At 39.2% G+C, this 18,664-nt stretch overlaps 1 protein-coding gene across 9 annotated transcripts; it reads left to right on the plus strand.

Annotated features, from left to right (window-relative positions):
- Window positions 1-106: 106 nt before the first annotated feature.
- On the plus strand, window positions 107-18,473 carry PRIMPOL (primase and DNA directed polymerase). 9 transcript variants are annotated; one of them, XM_027814137.2, is made up of 16 exons: window positions 107-246; window positions 384-609; window positions 1,648-1,741; window positions 3,356-3,428; window positions 3,943-4,127; window positions 5,218-5,309; window positions 6,218-6,359; window positions 7,830-7,977; window positions 11,556-11,846; window positions 13,463-13,625; window positions 14,871-14,968; window positions 15,346-15,432; window positions 15,516-15,624; window positions 16,771-16,853; window positions 16,937-16,983; window positions 18,059-18,473. In XM_027814137.2, the coding sequence occupies exons 4-16, from the start codon at window positions 3,362-3,364 to the stop codon at window positions 18,362-18,364; spliced, it is 1,818 nt and encodes a 605-aa protein (XP_027669938.2). In that variant the 5' UTR covers window positions 107-246; window positions 384-609; window positions 1,648-1,741; window positions 3,356-3,361; the 3' UTR covers window positions 18,365-18,473. The 9 variants fall into 9 exon arrangements, with proteins under 9 accessions (XP_027669938.2, XP_027669934.2, XP_005445414.3 ...); XM_027814133.2 differs by lacking the exon at window positions 107-246 and having other exon boundaries at window positions 296-609; window positions 1,648-1,800; XM_005445357.4 differs by lacking the exon at window positions 107-246 and having other exon boundaries at window positions 296-609.
- Window positions 18,474-18,664: the final 191 nt, after the last annotated feature.

An 18,664-nucleotide genomic window follows, 5' to 3' on the forward strand; every position in this document is an offset into this window, starting at 1 on the left:
GGCCGGACCCAGCGCTGCGCCTGAGGGGGCCTGCGGGGCGGCCGCCTCCCCTCCGCCGCCCGTGGCCTTCCCCGTGTCGCTACGGCCGCCGGGCCTGCTCTGCCCAGCGCGGGGCTTAGCCCGGGCCGGCCCCCGGCCGTGCTTTGTCCCACGGGGGAAACGTGTCACCGGGCTGGAGCCGAGCCCGCAGCGGCCCGTCCCACTGTGCTTAGTGCTGCTGTGCTTGGCTTGGCCCAAACCCTCTTGGTGTGGGCCTTTTTCTTCCTCCGCAGGCTGGAAGCACAACCGCTTTTTTGAGGGAACGGTGCTTCGTGAAGATAATTGCTATTTTCTGTGATTTCTGAGGGTCGTTGTCAAATGACAGGCTGTCTTTCCCTTTCCAGCCAGCTTGGATAAGCGCGGATGTGCCTGACTGTATCGGAGCAGAACCTTCCACTTACGGTGGGATTTATCTCCTGCCGCTGTGAGGTGAAAGCCTGGGAATGGTACAGCTGGTGGGCAAGTGCAGTCTGAACCTGAACGTACCAGCCTGCTGCCGCCCCGCCATCCCGCCTTGCACAACCCCTCGCTGCAGCTGGGCCTGTTTTTGGCTCCATCATTAACTTTCAGGTCAGTTAGTTTCACATTTGTCTATCGACCTTTGGTAGCGAGAGGCAGAGCGAAGATTAACATTAGAAACTGCGTTTTCCAGCTTCTCACAACGGGCCTGCTTTTTGAGGTCTTATCACCAGGTCTAATATCCTGCCCGTTGCATGAAATTCCTCAGAACTTAAGCGTAGAAGCTACTTCTGTTAGGAGCACAAGATGAAAATTTGGTGCTCATTGTTATTGTTGAGGGAAGGTGAGTAGTGCTTGTTGGTATGCCACGGTTCAGCTCAAAATAAGGATAACCACGCTAACTTTTACTAATGTTAAGAAATTTAGCATCGTTATTTAATACGTTCTTCTAAGGCTGAGTCGATAGCTGGGAGAAAATGTCATGAATTTAGTAGTGTTGAGGAGCATGAATTTTGCCATGGAGCTATGCTACATGATACGCACCAGCCAGGAAACCAGTGTAGCAGTGTTATTTGGAGTAGCGATTGATTTGCATGTCTAAGCTTCATTTTTCAGTAGGTGCAGGTAGTGTGTTTTGTTGTCATTGTTCTAGATTTTTGAGCATGTGGTCTTTTTGTTTATTTGCTTACTAAAATATAAGGACATACGTAATACAAATACCAAACAATAATGCAAACAAATACCAACAAACAAAACAAACAAAAAACCTCCAACCTAGGCATCAAAGGTACAAAATTACAAGATTTTCACTGTCCTCATCACTAAAAAGGTAGTCTTCCATCAAAAGGGGAAATGAAATAGCAAGTTCTTTAAGTCATCTCCCAGGAAGTGTATTTCCCCCCGGGGCCTTCACATGCTCATACTGCTGAGTCAAAAACACCAAAGTGCAAACATGTTGGTAACAAAATCACTTTCTGGCAAGTAAAATAAAAACAAGTACTCCTCTTACTTCTGGTGGGACGGAAAGGAGGAAAATGAAGTGGGAATTTCCCAGTAAACTCAGAAAGCTAGTCTGTAGTTACACCTAGTATGTAAGTGTAAATTGTACCTGCTCTAAATAGATGTGTTGTGTTGGTATATTTGATACAGGAACCGAAGTTACCTTGAAAAGACCTGATGTGTTGGGCTGCTGAGAATCCAAGAGTGTGTGGGCTGCAAGAACAGTGATAGATTTCAGTTTAAAGTAAGGGTCATCAGCCTTCTCCCAGGCTCAGATATCCTCCCAGCTGTGTTTCTGCAAAAGTATGTCCTGGTCTAAGCAGGAAGTTTAAAATTAGTAGATACCTGTGGGAATTTTCCTTTACTTCCCTTCTTTTTAATGGCCAGCTTGTAAAAAAGTGCTCATGTAGGGAATGTCTTTTGCACCCAATTAATTTACATCAGAGCCAAATGAATTTATTTTACAATTTTTACGGTATCAATTAATTTACAACAGCATCAAAATGAAACTGAGGGTTCTGCTAGCACTTCTGAGAAATGCTGATTGCTGTCTGTATTTTCATTTTTCATTCCTAAATAAGAAACTTAATTGCATGAAAAGAAAGGGAGTGGAGGAAATTCACAGGTCTGGAGACTGCCAAGGTCTATAGAGTTAATATGTTTGAACCCTGTAAGAGAAAAAAACATTGTTATTTAGAATTGACAAAGGAGTTAAACTGTCAAAACAAAGGCAGGCTCAGATGTACCGTGGGCAGAAACGCAAGTGTCCAGGAGCCTTTACTGTGGAAAACTTGGAGGGGGATTCAGAGGATCCAAAATTCGGGCTTTGGGGCCCACAAGAATATTTAAATACACTCAAACTCACCTTATAGATCCAGCTTGTTAAAGATTTGAATACTGTTGAGTATAGTTAGTTCAACTTTCATCTTTCATTGCAATTGGGAGGTGGTTAGGAGTACAAAGTGGTTATACCGGGCAGAACAAAAATAATGCACTTTGATCTTTGTTACTTCTTGCCCCTCTTCCTCTCTTTCACAGTTTCTTAGCAGTGCTCTTTACTATTTTGCCAGTGTTCAGGGGGGCAATGCATTTTCCCAGAAAAAAGGTTAATTATACTTAGAAATAATTATACATGTGTTAATGTGTGTTCATGCTTTTCTACATGGCGTTGTAGTATTCAGATTACTTTATGTAACTAGTTTACAGGTTGCAAGATAGCAAGCATTACTACATCACGTGCTGTTTCTTGAACAGAGATAAGACTGTTGTCTTAAGTTTGCAAGAAAGTACAGGAGATTTTAAAGCAGGTGAAAGTATTACTGATCAATAGCAAAGGTCAACGGTGGAGTTCTTTTACTTTCAGATACAGAGCTTAGAACTAGAGTCACTGAAATCTCAATTTTTCTCGGGAAGTCAAGCACCCATACAAATTAATTATCTCGTTTGTCTCTCCAACCATAAAGCAGAAATAACAGGGGTATTTTTTCACACTCCTTGCAGATATTGTTTGGCCGGTTAACACAGTTTGTATGCTTTTTGAGAAGGAATGTAATATCATTCTGTAAACAAAAATGAAACTTTCTAGGCCTTCCCTTATTGTGTCTATTCTGTTGTGTTTATATTTGGTAGTACTAAGTTTGATAGTATTACTATTGTGGTGGGTTGACCTTGGCTGGTCAGTAGGTGTCCACCAAGCGGCTCTATCACTCCCCTTCTCAGCAGAACAGGGGGGAGAAAATAAGATGGGTGAAAAAAAAAAATGTGGGTCAGGATACAGGCAGTTTAATGAAGCAATAGCAAAAGCTGTACACAGGGAAGCGAAAGAAACCAAAAGATGTTATTTTCTACTTCCCATCAGCAGGTGATGTTTCGCCACTTCCCGGGAAGCAGGGCTTCAGTACCCGTAGCGGTTGCTCTGGAAGACCAACGTGGTAAATAACAAATGCCCCCACCCCCCCCTTCCTTCTCCTTTCTCTCGGGTTCTCTATCTGAGCAGATGCCATACGGTATGGAACATCCCATCGGTCAGTCTGGGTCAGCTGCCCTGGCTGTGTCCCCTGCCAAGACCTTGCCCACCCCCAGCCTACAGGTGAGGCGGGGGCAGGTTGGAGAGGGCCGTGATGCTGTGCCAGCGCTGCTCAGCGGCATCGCAACGCTGCTGTGTTGTCACCGCCTTTCTAGCCACCAGCACAGCACTGAGGGTGCTGTGGGGCTCGGCCAGACCCGAAATGACTATGAAGATATTTACTTCCAAAACTGTGTAGAAAGATTTAATGTTAAAATCGGTATCATAGCAAGGTTGGGTGTTGATTTGGAATATTGGCTACACTCGGTTAATTAATAAAGTACGCTCAACAAAACAAGACCAGTGATGAGTACAGGATATATTACAATTCAGTCGCAAACAGAAATTGATTCTGATTTGACAACTTGTAATTGCTTTAGGACAAATTAAGAGAAAATGGGAAGAAAGGCTGAAGAAAGTGGAAGAACTAGCATCTCACTATGAAAGGAACCCTCTTCCTCCAGTTTATAGACCAAAACTGTCCAAACCCTCTGAGCCATCCTCTGTTTGGAAAATATTTTGTCGGCAGGCTGAAGCTTTCCAGTATGCAAAAACCTGTGAAGAGGTAAATTATTTGTTAGGTGAATGTTTCTGCTCGTTAGGTACTTTCAAGGTTGAACTTCATTTAAAAGCTTGGTTGACAGTAAAATCTTTATCAGATTGCAAGGTTTTTTTTCTTCTTCTTTTTTTTTTTTTTAAACTCTTTCTACCCAATCCTGAAACAGCAAGTTGTTTTGATTTTTTTTTTTTTTCGTCTTTGTAGGAGATCATGCTATACTGGAGGTAGCTTTAAGAAGTACTAGTTCTAACATAGGAATTGATACGTGATATTAACCTCCAACAGTATAAGTGCTTTTTGGTAACACTGTAGTGATAGATTTATTTATTCTGCAGGTGGGCAAGCTGTCAGGGTTGGCAGGAGAATGGGAAGGTAGTGAGAGCTGAGTAGGAAGAAAGAGAAGGAAAAGATTGAGGAACATAAAGAAGATAAACAGGAGGCAGAGACAAAGTATAGCAATATAACTCTCCAGTGGCAGCAGAGCAGCAAGTTCAGATGATAAGAAGTGATGAACCAAATGTTATGCAAAATGTATCCTCTGGTTTCAGTTTAATACTTTCCAGATTGATTGTTGTTTTTAAAGAAAGTACTGTGTTTTTCTCCATGCTGTTTTAGGTGTTTAAGTAATCCTGACAGTCTGTTTTCCAAAGTGCACTCATGCTGGCTTAGCAGTAGATATTTCTGTGTTTTCTTTTCAGATTTCCATTTCTGGATAAACAATATAAAGTCGAAATATTTGCTATAAAGCCATATGCTGCCACCATGCCCATGAGGCTATTCCGTTCAGGACATTGTTCCTCTTCTGGTTAGATGCACTTGCCACTGATCAGAAGAATGAAGCCTTTACAGAGAAAACAGAGTTTACTTTAATGCGCAGCAAAGAAAAGCTTCACATTTTTACTCGTGTAACTGAAATCAGAACACTGCTCTTAATTAAAAACAGATGCTACTTAGCTTGAAAAGAGATAAGTGATCTACTAGTAGTTTTCTAGTATTTACTAACCTTTGACCAAAGAAATTAATGTCAAATAGGAACTTCTGAAGACTTTAACTGGTTCTTTGAATTAAAAAACTTCAATGTTTTTATTTTAAAAAGGATGTTCATGTATTTGCCTTGGAAAAGGACATACAAAGTGCACAGAGGTTTTACCTTGTGACATCATATAAGGAACTTTGGTTTTATTACACGTGAGTATTTGAAAAGGTACCCTATATTTTACCATAAGATAGCAGTGTGCTATATCTAGTAGTAGCTCTTACCGGAGAGCTATTCTCAGCAGCCATGTGCTGCTCTGACTAGCACAGAGCTGTAATGGGTTGCCTGAGGTTTCATCTTGGCAATGGGGAAAATCTTCCTAAGGACAAACCAATCTATTCTGTCGTGGGTTTCTGCTTTCTTTGGAGCTGCAGACTGCCATTACTCCCTGTGGATTAAGAAACCTGTTTACTTAAATCTAATAGCAGTAGGTTCACTTTTGCTGTCAGCTTTCCTCAGCAGATCATACCAACAAGTGACACAAACATATTTCTATTAGTCATATATCAATTTAAATGGGCATTAATATAAATGTCTGGTTTTGTATTTGCATAATGTAGTTTCAAGTATTGACAATTTGATCATGTGCTGAACCCTTTTCCCCAATGTTTTCTTTTATAATAAAACATTTGGTTATGAAGTATAAGAAAACTTAAGGTCCGATTTTTATATGAAAAGTAAGCTTGATTTTTTTTTTCCTAATTTTAAAATGAGATTAATTTTTGGTTTAGTTGGAAAAAAGTCTACGTAATCTCATTTTCAGTGCTTAAGACATATAAACAATAACTTACTAAGTTTTTTACTGTAGTTTCCATTGCTCCTTAAATTCTCAATAGCATTTCTGTTGACAGTATGTATTGTAAGACTTGTGGGGGTGTGAGGAGAATACTTTAGTTTTGATGCTGAAACTAGTTACAGAGTTTTCAAAGCATTATAGGGCTGCTACTTTTTTTAATATGGGTGATTGAAAAATATTTAGGACTTGTGGGATCCTTGTTTGCAGCTGATATGTATGAGTAACGTTTATCATGAGATGTGACTTGGTTTTGTTTTTCTTTAGTAAAGGTTATAAAACAAGTCTTATGCATTGCTATGAAGTAATTCCTGAAAAAGATGCTTGCAAACTGTATTTCGATTTGGAGTTCTACAAACCAGCAAATCCTGATGCAGATGGCAAGAGTATGGTTGCAAAGTTAATTGAGGTAAACTGGAGCAAAGTCAATGTTGTAGATTAATATGAATTTGTTGTTGATTTAATATGAAAGCAAAGTATTTACCACTTCATCTTGATTATTCTGTAGTAAAATGAAAAAGAATTGTATACCTAGTGGTTATTTCTAATGAAGTAAAAAGTATTGATTGTTTTAGTTAAAGCAAAGGTTTTCTTTACGTGAAATGGAAATGTAGAGAGTGATGTTGGAATGCTTATATCCACTGTAGGTTTACTGATACAATGTTTGCTCTTGCTGATTGTTTTATGTGCTGTGCCATTTCAAAGCTGTAAAACTGAAGGAATGTTTAAGTAGTCTTCATAGTAGCATCAATAAAAGTTCCATTCAGAGATTACTCAGTTAATTTCCTTTGCCAGCTGGCACAGTCGTATATCAAGGCTTAGACGGATCCCTCCTGACTTGAGGTCTTTTCAGACAGTAGTTCATTATAGTTGAGTTAAATGATGATGTAGAGAACATCAGGTGACTGCACATATCAACTTGGTACCTACAGTTAAATATCTTTGGTAATTATCAATTTTCTTAAATAGTGCACGTTTCCCTTTTATTGCAAATTTTGTTGGAAAATGAGCTCCACTGCAAATTCAGTATGACAGAGGTGGGCAGTAAAGCAGGTTTTTAGAAGAATATCTTCTATTCCAATAGAATCTCTTTGTGAGTGGCCATTTATTTGTGAGACTTGTGACACTTAAATGTTCCTAGCTAGAAAGGAAAGAAAGAAAAAGGTGATTGTGGTCCTTCCTTTGTAAAGAACCCTTCATTTATATAGAATCTGGAGGGATTTTCTGCAGTGCCGGATCAGTTCTGAAAACTAGATTCTTCAGGTTAAGAAGAGAACTGTGGATTTCCTGGGTGGAGGATCTGAGATGCTAAAACCCCCTAAGCTTCCAGACCCTTAGGTTCCAAGCCCCAGTTTCAACATGGGTAATCACAAGCTTAGCTTATGGAAGGTTTTTAGAGCTATTTTAGAGCCAGACATCTTATATTTTCTGCTTAGTTAGTGTTCATTGGGTCATACCAATGAATTAGCTAAATCATAACAGTGAATTAGCATACCAGCCCTTTACATCATGACAGCCTCTATCTTCCATTCTAGTTAAGCCTGCAGTGCAAACATTTTCACAGTGTGAACTGTTTTGTGGTGGAAAAAACCCAGAAGATAAAGCTACTAAATTAGAATTCAACTTTAAAAACTGAAAAATCTGCTCAGCTTATCACTGTTAAGTGTATTCAGTGACTTGCTTATTTCAGGAAATAAAGTCTATGTCAAATTTGGTTAAAATTTGCTATCTTGTGAATTAGTTTGAATTAAATTAATTGTATGCTCAAAATGAGAAAAATCTGAAAAAAAGATGTAGACTGTGCATTTGTGATAGGTTTTATAGATACCACTGTTAATTGTGCTATTTTCTCTAGCATTTTTAATGTTTATAATTTCAGCTTGTCAGCCAAAAATTAAAAGAACTTTATGATGTAAATTGTTCAGCCAAAGATGTCTTGGATTTAGATTCCAGTACTGATGAAAAATTTAGTCGACACTTAATATTTCTACTCCAAAAGGCTGTATTTAAGGATAATATTCATGCTGGTAAGTCTGTTCTTTTCTCTTACATCTAGAAAACAAATGTGAGGTTTTGACTTTGTACGGTGCCATCTCACATTTGAATATTTATTTTAATGGAATTGTATGTGGAAACAAGTAAGTATTCCCAGCAGAAATGGCTACCTGTTTCTGTTTCATTAAGCTTCGTTATTTCTCAACTCATCTTCTGCTTCCTTTTTCTATAACTAGCATTTATGTCTGCAAAAATGTAACTTTTTTTGTGCCTGTATGCTTTATTTACAACACTACTGCCAAGACTAGCTTTTGATGCGACATTTTTTTTACGGAGTGACTATGACTCCTTAATTTTCAAGTTAGTGTCAGCCTTAACAGTTACAGCTACAATAATTGGTTCTAAATACAGTTGGTTTGTGCTCAGCAGAGGGTCAGAAAGGCAGGACGAAGATGTTTTCAAGCCACCTGTGCATAAACATGATTAAGAGAAAGCTGAAAGCAATTTTAGTTGTTGATGTAAGCTGGGATTTCATGGGATAGGGGAACTCCAACACAAAGAATTGCCAGTTCAGAGTTATCTTGACTCCATTTTTAAAATAAGTGTATTAATAATCTCCTCACTTCACAGAAGTATTTTGAGATACTTTTAAAATACTGTTTGTGAAGCACTGAGTTACTAGTGGTGAGCATTAAGAAAAGTTAATGTTGAAATTAATGATTTCTTCTTTTATATATACTCTGAATGGTGTGCGGTAGAGCAGGCTTATAGACATATGTGAAACAATGAGGGCACAAGAAAATATCAGCTGAGTTTTGTCTGAGTGAAGCAGGAACTGATGGAAAACAGCTTCCCCAGTGGTGGAATTAAAATCTGTATCAACCTACAAATGCAGAACTTTGGGTTATTTAACATTGCACCTGCAGCCTTGGTTCTGTAAGTTCTTAATACTTGATTGTTTGATTTTGTAGCCTTTGTTTCTTACTGGTTTTGTTTAAAACAAACACGCAGGGTGCGGAAGCGGAAGCAGAAATGCAGTTATATAGTACCCTATTGATAATCTCAGGCGTTATTAGAAGGGATGAAATTTGGCTTTGTGACATTTAGCTCTACTGTTTGTGTTCAGGAGTAACTGTGACAACAGCAGCAGGATTACAAGAGATTGTGTTCTTTGTTACTGGGTTTTCATTGGCAGTAGAATAGGAAAAGTTGAGGATGTTTGGTTCATAATTTTGGTCCCACTCAGGTTCCTGCTTTCATTCTGCTGTCAGCTTGGTCACTATCTGTCTGACTGTCTTTGTTCCCAGTCTTCCTTTTCCTTTCTCATCCTTACCTCTTTTTCTAGCTCTGCAGCTCCCCTCATTCCAGTCTTGAGTAAAGCTTACACAGGTGGTATAAAAAAAGAAATGTAGTATTTCCTAAGTAGCTTCTTAACTGTGCACTGTGTATGGCCTAGTAGGGGATTGTATAGAGCACAAGGAAGATGGGCTCTTTGCTTTTCGTAATTAATGACAGCACAGTGATACTATCATTAATGACATGGTGCTGGGCTTCTTTCTAGCCCCATATGGCATTAGAGAAAATCTGATTTTCTTTTTGAATTGTCTGCTTATTTCATGGGAAGAACACATGTGCTGTTGGATCAAAGTTGCGTAGGGTTGAAACATGTTTTGTGCTCTTCTGAGGAACCATCTGTGAAAGGTTTTGTCAGCGTGAACACCTGGAGAAGTAGAGCAAACTGTAAGGAGAGGTTTTGTAGGCCTGTCTGCATGTACAGAATTTATTCCCCCAGATATTTTTAATATATGTATGTGGTCCATGGCCTAAACATCACTTCAAGCCAGAATTCAGATCCTTACTCCAACGCAGAGAGGCAATACAGTTTCTCAGAACCAATCTTTTTTTCAGTTTTTTTTAACATTAAAAGAACTACTCATCATTCTTAGGAGCAGTGGAATCTGTGTCCCTAAACTTTATGAGTAGTAGCTCACATGGCAAGCTAAGCAGATTGTCAAAGTTATAAGCAAGTGCTTTTAATATTGGCTGACAGCCCCAAGCGTGACACAGAGCAGTCACTTATGTGACACTGCGGTAACGGCTGCAGACCCCAAAGACTTAAATGGGATTACTGCAATTTGTAGTTCAGAAGTATGGCCTTTAACTCCTCTGCCAGTATAAAACTCTTTAAGTAACACGTGGATGATAAATAATTTGGTATGACAGCAGTTTTAGCCTGTGATCTTGATAACTAAATCGCATTAGTCAGTTCTTTCAGTAGAAGCTTCCACTGCTTATTCTAGCTCATTAGTTAAGTGTCCTGTGTAATTTGGCTATGGGTTTTGTCTGTCCGTCTTTGGTTACCATCTAGCAGTGCCTGGAGGTACAGTGGGAGTTGAATTACAATACTGGGAGCTTGAGAAGCCATTACTAAATACTTCTTAAAAAGTAATTTGTTGTTTGAGTAAGCCCTGGTCAAACTCTTAAATCAGTTAATACACTGTGAAGCTGCAAGTAAACCTTTTCAGTCATTCTGAAAGTGAAATTAGGTAAGGCAGTAGTGAAACGGACAATCACAAGCTCTTCAGAATTCTAAATCTGAGTTCATTAATGTCATCACATGCTGTCATTAACTACTGCAAAAATATTCAGCTAAATGATTAAAAACTACCTATGACAGGATAAAAAAATAAGCTGTGTAATAGCAAAGCTGTAGGAATGCTTTACTTGTGTATCGAAGAGTTTCACTCAGTGGTACTTGAAATATTAAATCAAACTACATTTTACAAGGGACCTCGACTACTTCGTTCTTGATGCTACTGTCATTAACCAAGTGTTCCTACATTAAGCATTTGAGTAAGCCTTACTATTAACAGCCTAGTTCACCCGCAGAAATGTTCCTGCTAAGCTAGCCTGAAGGCTGAAACTGAACTTGTTAAGTTTCTGACATTCTAGCGGAAAACTCAGGTTCACAGAAATTTCAGTGCAAAATTCTTCCTCATATTAATCATTAAGTCAGGATCATCCATGCATCGCAGCAGCTTGAGATGTAGTCTGTCAAAAGCTTTTAATAACTGCAGTGGCACAGGTCTTGTGATGGCTAGGAGAAATTCTTTTGAAAGATACTGAAGATTTCTATTTCAATTTTGCCCTTTCATCTGGGACTTTGAATTTAGTTTGGGAAATTCTAGTGACAGCCTATGCACTTCAGTTTCATTATGTTGTCTGTATTTCTACAGAGGTCATTGCTCAGCCATCCTGCTTTTCAGTTCTCTCTGTTCTCAGTAGTAAAACTGCAAAGAGGAAGGTTGTGGCTGTGTGATACAATTAATATATGCACAAGTGTTTATTTTCTCCAGTTTTGTTAAAAAAAAAAAATAGTTTAGTAAAATTTCTTGCCAAGCAAGAAATTCTTAGTTACTAACTAGAACCATTTTGTACTGGGCTGGTCAAAAGATATTTTTAAAAAATCCAGAAGTGGAAAAAAAACCCCAAACCTGAACACCAACCACTTCCCTCTTGGCTGTGTTGAAAAATGTTTGTACAGGAATTGTTCTTTTGTGACTCATAAATGATGTTAGCTGTTCTCGGGGGTTTTTTGTTTGTTTTTAAGGTAACTTTGTGAGAACCATTTTGCAGCCAGCCATAAGGTTAATGGAGAGTAAAGCTGCTGCTGTGATTCCAGAAGGAGGAGCAGGATGTGTTTTCCAGTGTTCCGCAGAAGCAGTTGGATTAGGTGGTTCTCTTACAAACCTCGCAGCTGTCGAAGATGCTTCCAGAGGCTGGCCAGCCGTTGCTCACAAAACGAAGGGTACAGAAACATCACACCAGGGACAAAATCTGGATTTTTCTTTTCTAATGGTAAATGATAAAGAAGGCAACAAGCAACTTTTTGTGGATCTAGGTAAATATAAGAGTGCTTTTTGGGATGCAGCAAAGGTTGAGAAATGAGACGTTTCTTAATATTTGATTACAGCTAATAAGAACAACAGTGTTCTTATTGTTGTCCCTATGGTCAGAATTTAAACCAAATACAATACATGCTGAAAATGCAATCATAAATGCTGTACTTCAAAGGACCCTTAGATTCTTGATCCATGAAACTTCTTATATTACTAGATTTAATTATTTGAAGAAACTCTTGCCACACAAGAATCTAATTTTGTTCCTAAGGACTTAGTGCTCCTATTTCGATTAAAAAAGAATAGCATATATTGCATTTTTGTCATTTCAGTTGAATTAAAGCTGCTCAGTTATGGAACATGTCTTACAGGCGTGGCCTTCTGCATTGTTCTATACACATGAATTGAGCCTTCCTCCCCTGTTTGGAATGGCATTTGTTAGGTTTTAACGACAGAATAATAGAATTTTTGGGTTGGGCACTTCATGGCCCAGCTGGTCTTAGCCTACCCACGGTATTAAAAGGTTAAAAATCTCCAGGAGCACAACACCCATAGTCAAGGTAAAGTTTGAAAGTTCCACCCTTCTCCATCCCCATGTCTGGTTTCACTGCTTTGTGCCTTGTCTCAGTGAAACGAAAATAGCTTGGCATGCTTTTGTACAGCAGTCTGTTATGTATGGAGTATGCTGCCGACTTTATCTTGGGTTTTTCTCAGCCTTCTCTGATGAACCCCCATTCCTTCAAATTCTTCTCATGGAATTCAGCGTCGCTTTTACTGCTGGCCACTTCAGTATATCTGATCTGTTGAAACATAATCCCAAATTTGGCAGTATGGAAGGCTTCTCCATTGCTTCTTCAGAAGGATTACTTTGCACCTACTGTTCAAAAATCCTTCGAGCATATTCATGGACAGAAGTTAAAGAAAAGCAAATCATTTACTGCATCACCTTTTAAGAATCTGATGGTAGTCCCCCAAAATTAACCATCCTCAATATTTATGTTACACACTTTACCTCAAAACTGAAAAGCTCAAATCAAAATAACTGGAATACTGAATTGCTGTCATGAGGCTGCAGTGATAGAAAGCTATGTGACATTCTCGTCACATCCTCAATAAATTCTTAATTAGGCCATGTTTAAGATGCCTGTTCATTTTTTTTTGTTTTTTGTTTTTGAGATTGGAATTAAATTTTCCTGATACATGCTTCAGACAAGTGATGTGTGGTTCACAGAAAAGAGAAAGCTTGATGAAGGTCCTTCTGGTTAAAATAATTTTGCAGCTTTTTGGGGTCAGTTGTATTTCACAAAGTTCATGTGAAAGCACCTATTTCTTAGGCTGAAGGGAAATTTCTGGTGATGATCATGTCAGAATGATTAAAATGCCTAAGTAGAGGTGTTGGGTGTTTGTCTTAATGCTTCTGTAACATAAAAATGTACGTGTGTGCATCATCTTGCTTGGTTGCATTTCTTCTATGGGGTGTGAGCTGAAGTCACTAATAGGTTTTGTCCGTTCCTTAGACCTGTAGCTGGGCCTAAGGAAAATTGTTTAATTTATGAGTACGGAGTACCTTAAATCTGAGCCAGTGTTGTTATGTTAAGTAATACATGTTTTCCTGTAGGAGTTTATACAAAGAATAGAAATTTCCGGATGTATAAATCATCAAAAGCAGGAAAGAATGTGATTCTGAAGATATCGGAGGATAATAAGTTTGTCCCTAACTGTGAAGAGGATGTCTCCTTGGAAGAAGCATATTTTCTTTCCTCTTTGATCTGCAATGTTAGGTAATTGTTTAATTCTGGTGGAGTTTAAAATGCGTATTTTAAAATATTTTAGTTATTTTTTTCCTGCAGCAGTTATGATTAACTCCAGTCAATGGGCAGTTATTCTGTTAACGTTGTTACAGTGTAACTTAGGCACTTCCCACAGAATTAATTGGATTTGAGTAACAAATTCCTTGGGACTACTTTCCAGGTGTTTAAAGAACACAGAACGTGTGGTACGGCTTCTGAGTTGTGCCTTGTTTCTCCATACACTTGCCTCACTCAAAATGCCGAAATGTAACAACTATTATATTTGGTCAGATTGTGTATAGTTCTGAAAGGAAAAATTACAGCTTTCCAGTCAATTAAATATGAAGAGTCTAAATATTTTCTGAAGTATGATTAAAAGAAAAAGGGGTTTTGTACATGTTTACTTGCCTGTCAGCAGATTTCCCATTTGGTGCAGATCCCTCCTTAGGCTGGATACTGGTACGTACGATAATCAAAGTTCTCTGTATCTGTCTAAACCCTGCACTGACTCTGTCTTGAGATGATCCTAATCGTTACTGCTGCAGGCAAGGTTCAAGTGGTACAGCCATCTGTATGGTATTATGTATAATATTTTTATAAAAACATGTATTTGTGACTTCGATTTTTATATCCTGAAATAGTCACTACCCTGAACCGCTGCCAGCAGCCCCGTAGCATCAACAGTGTGGTGTATTCAGACCACAGGAATCAGCTGAGTCAGCCATAAACATGGATGAGAAATTCTGCTGTGTCGAATTTAGTCTTCAGTGATCGTTTGGCTTCCAGCTAGTAACACGGCAAGGAAAAGCAGTTCATTGTAGAGAGAGAGGGGAGAAAAAGGAAGCCTTTCAAGGGATATATGTGCGTAAATATTACATCTAGAGCAAACCCTGCTGGAAGAGTGTGGACCGGCAGTGCTTAATATGGCTGGGTCCTGGGATTTTTGCCAGGAACCAAGTTGTGCTGTTCTGGAGGAGGAACCCATGCCCTCTGCCGGTGCAAGTCAGAGGAAATGGTCCGAATGACAAGAAAAAGTGCTAGGGGGATAGCAAAAGGTAGGGAAGGCAGCGTACCGAGCCGAATCGCAGACTGGCGGAGGTTAGCAGGGTCCTCTGGAGGACTCTGCGCCAACCCCATGAGCTGGTGGCCCAGGGCTATGTTATGATATGTTACAGTATGTGGTGTGTTATGCTGTAAGAATCATGTGTTTTCCTTTGTATCCTCTCTATTCTTCAGAGTAAGGGATGACACAAAAGTTCTGTCATGTGGCTTTTCAAAGGAGGAGAGAAAAATGTCGTCCTTTTCAAACAGTAGAACTACCAGGAGCAGTAGAGGTACCTCAAGCCTTTTCTACTGTACGGAAAAAACAGTACTCTTAAATTAGTTGTACAGTGACTTACACACTGGTGACCTCTCAGAGGGCTTTTGTTCAGCTCGCTCTGCAGGAGGCAGCGTCCTGCAGCACCTGAATGCCACTTGCCCTCCCATAGCTGTCACACTTTGTCCCAGTCCCTCCGCGCTGCAGGGGTGCGGCAGGGGTAGCACTTGAAAGACCTACGGGAAGGTAACAGTGAATTTAGCTCCAGTTTTGTGTAAGGATTTGGTGCGATTCATGTACGCTTCCTGCCTACAGTCTATCATGTGTAACAGTGTCACGTATTACAACGGCAAAGCCAGTAATGGTACGTATACTTGGCATTTGTTTTAACAGATTCCATGGAAGGTTATCAGGGGTCACCGTATCCAGAAATTGATTATTTTGTTCGCTCTCTGGTTAATAAAGATGGGGTACAAGGAGGTAAAGACCACTTTGCTATTTACAAATCGCTATTCTGCAGCATTATTTTTAAAGAACTTACTCAATTTTTTTTTCTTCCCCAGGGATACGGCAATGGCGTTACTTCTATCAGGAAGAAAAACTTGTGTATGATATTTCTGGTTACCGTTGGTGTGAAAATATTGGAAGAGCTCACAAAAGTAACAACATCATGTGTGTTCTGTAACTGTTCGCTTTAAAACAGCTTTATTTATTTGCCTGCTTAACTGTTACTCTGTAAAAAAGGATAGATAGATTCTATCGTACAGATAGAATCAGCACCTGTTACAATTTCTGCTCTCTTACTTTGTGGGGATACAATACTACTTTTAAAGAAAAAAAACGTCCCACAACTTCCCCCTCCCCCTGCCAAATGAACCTGTATTGCTAATATTTCTGTGAAGTAATCTTGATGCTATTTAAAATGCGTGCCTAAAGTTGCTAATATACAAGTCAGATTGTTAAAGCTGTTAAGTGGTACCATGCTTTGATGCTTCTTAGCTAGGAATCTGAACAATCAGAAATAAGGTAAAGAAAACAGACCACTTCTAAATTCACTTGCAGTGCTTCTTAAATTACATTAATTCTTAAATTACATACACTAAAATGACAAAAGTAACTCCTGCCACCACTCAGTCAAGATGACTTTTGCTAATGACTCGACAAGGACTCAGACTTCTTAGTTTTAGCAGAATAAGTGTTGGAAAGTCAGGTTTTTTAGATTACCTTAGAATTGCAGTATATCATTAGTAGAAAATGTTTAACTTCAAAATAACTCTATGTAACACTTAAAATAACTGAAAGATAAGGAATGATTTTGAGAAACAAGGGTATGACCCCCCCCGCAGCCACCATGCTAGATGAACTTGGTGTTTCTCAAGGAAGTTGCTTGAAGCTTGGTGTTTCTAAAGCGCAGCTGAAAAAGCTGGGTGGTCTACATTTGACAGGAAATAGTGATTTTATCTGGCTTTTATAATGAAATTATCTGTAACAGCAGCAGCAACAAATCTGATCTCACAGTTAGCTCCCATATACTAATCTTACTTTAATGACTTTTTCTTCCAAGCTGAACGTAATGAAGTTGACTACATTGCACTTTCAAATGTTAGTCTTAACAGGAACGTATTTTTAACTTAAGCCTGAAGTTTATTGAAACAAATAGACTATACAAAACAAGTAAGTAGTAAGTATGTAAAGAGTATGAAGGCGATACTCATAGAAGCAGGCAAACAAAGCCTGTTCATTTAGTGTCTGTTTCCTACTGTATGCATTCACCTCTTTTATGAACTGTTACTAAAAACTGAATTATTTCATTCTTAGGATTCTAGTAGATCTAAAGAAGGAAGTCTGGTATCAGAAGTGTCATGATCCAGTCTGCAGAGAAGAAAACTTCAGATCACAAAGTAAGTATTCTGTGATTTCAAAGCAATTACAGTTAATACTTTTGGGAATGTTAACTTTAATAAATGCTGTATATTTGATTTAGGTTTTCCACTACCACCTACGATATGTCTCCCGTTTCTTTTTAAAGAGGTATGTTTTTGTCCTGTCGGTACACTAAAGTTCTTGTGAGTAAAGCTGTCTTTGGAAGTGATTGAAAACGCCCACTAATGCAGTCTGATGAGCTCCAGACAGTATGTTATACATATATACGGAGATAGCGCGCTCTCTCTCTCTCTCCATACAGTACATATACATTACACAGGTATAGAATAGCTCCCCCAGAGCAGCTGGGCTGGTGTGGTAGCTCCATCTGTTCATCCTTAAGTTCAAAGCCTGTCAGCAGAGATGATGCTAAGTCACTAGAACAGCCTAACTGCAGCAGGACTCGAGCCTTTGGTCTGGCCTGGTCTGAGCAGCGGTCCCCAGGGCATAAACCACAAGACCGCTGCAGGTGCAGCATGGAAAAACTGCCCCAGTTAAGCTCTGCTGTGCGTGTTTGACTTCGTGCTGGGCCAGCCGAAATAAAAATGTTCCTGGAACACTTGAGTCAAAGTCAAATTTAAGTCAGTGACCCTCAAAGGTGAAGTTCACTTAGCGCCGTTTCAGTGTGTTAAAGCACTAATGTTTACCCACAGAGATAGGGAGAATATTTAAACCAACCTGATGCTGCACCCGGATTCTAAGCCCTGAAGATAGTAGTTCTTCCACCGAGTAGGCCATAAGAATTGACATCTTTGCAACTTCTAAGTTTACACATTGCACTTTTAAATTTCATAAAGCAGCATGGCACATTAAGCTCTACTTAAGCAGATCATCAATAGCTGTTAGTGTTATTTCATAGGAAGTGTAATTTAAATACATTTTCAGATCCTGTCAGTATCTTTAAGCAGACACTAAAATTAGTTTTAACCTTGTATTATTTTAAGAAGCTGTACACAACAGAATACTTGTAGTTTGCTAGAAAAACAGAAAATTTCTTCTCCTATTAAAATAGGCTTCCATAGGTTAACGTGGCTATAAACGAACATGCTGGAAAATCTGTCTTGTTGGCCAGCTTTCTGTAGTATCCATTAGATGTGACAGGATGAATTTCAAACTTTTAACTGATCTGAAAGGTTTGAAGACCATTTTCGTATGGAATAATTAATATTCTTACCTCTAAAAGGAAGAAGAGTATACTCTAATGGATGAAAGGGGGAACACAGAAGAAAAAGTAAAACCGCATTCTGACGTGCCAGACTTGTCTAAAAGCTCAGTATCTCTAGAAAAAAGCTTGTCTCGAGACTTCCTGCTGTCAGACAGCGAGTGGGACAACACGAGCGATGATTCCTGTTTCCTGGAAGCTACTGAAGATGTGGAGCTAGCTGAAGCTGTAAATGATAGTTTGAATTATGCCACCGAAGAAATTCCTGATGAAGTTCTTCTGGAAACTTTAAGTAAACAGGACACTTGCAGTAAAGGCGGCAGCTAACCACAGACCTGGCTAGCAAACTGACGGCCAGCAACAAAGCTTGCTTATCCTACGCTTTCTGTGAAAGATACTCCGATGTAGTGCAAGAGTGCTCTTCCAGACTGGTAAGGCAAAGAAACAAGTAACTGCTAACAAACAAGTAACCTCAGCAACCGGATGGCACAAGGAGCTCATGGAAGATTACATGGGGGCTGAAGAGTACTGGACTGAAAATTCATCATGAGTGCTGCTCTGACCTTAGCACTTTTAACACGTTGTGTGGTTTCTGTTTTCTTAGTAGTATGTCCAAGTTTTACTGAC

The sequence above is a fragment of the Falco cherrug genome, chromosome 1 (assembly GCF_023634085.1).
Source record: "Falco cherrug isolate bFalChe1 chromosome 1, bFalChe1.pri, whole genome shotgun sequence".
In the NCBI taxonomy this organism is placed as follows: domain Eukaryota; kingdom Metazoa; phylum Chordata; class Aves; order Falconiformes; family Falconidae; genus Falco; species Falco cherrug.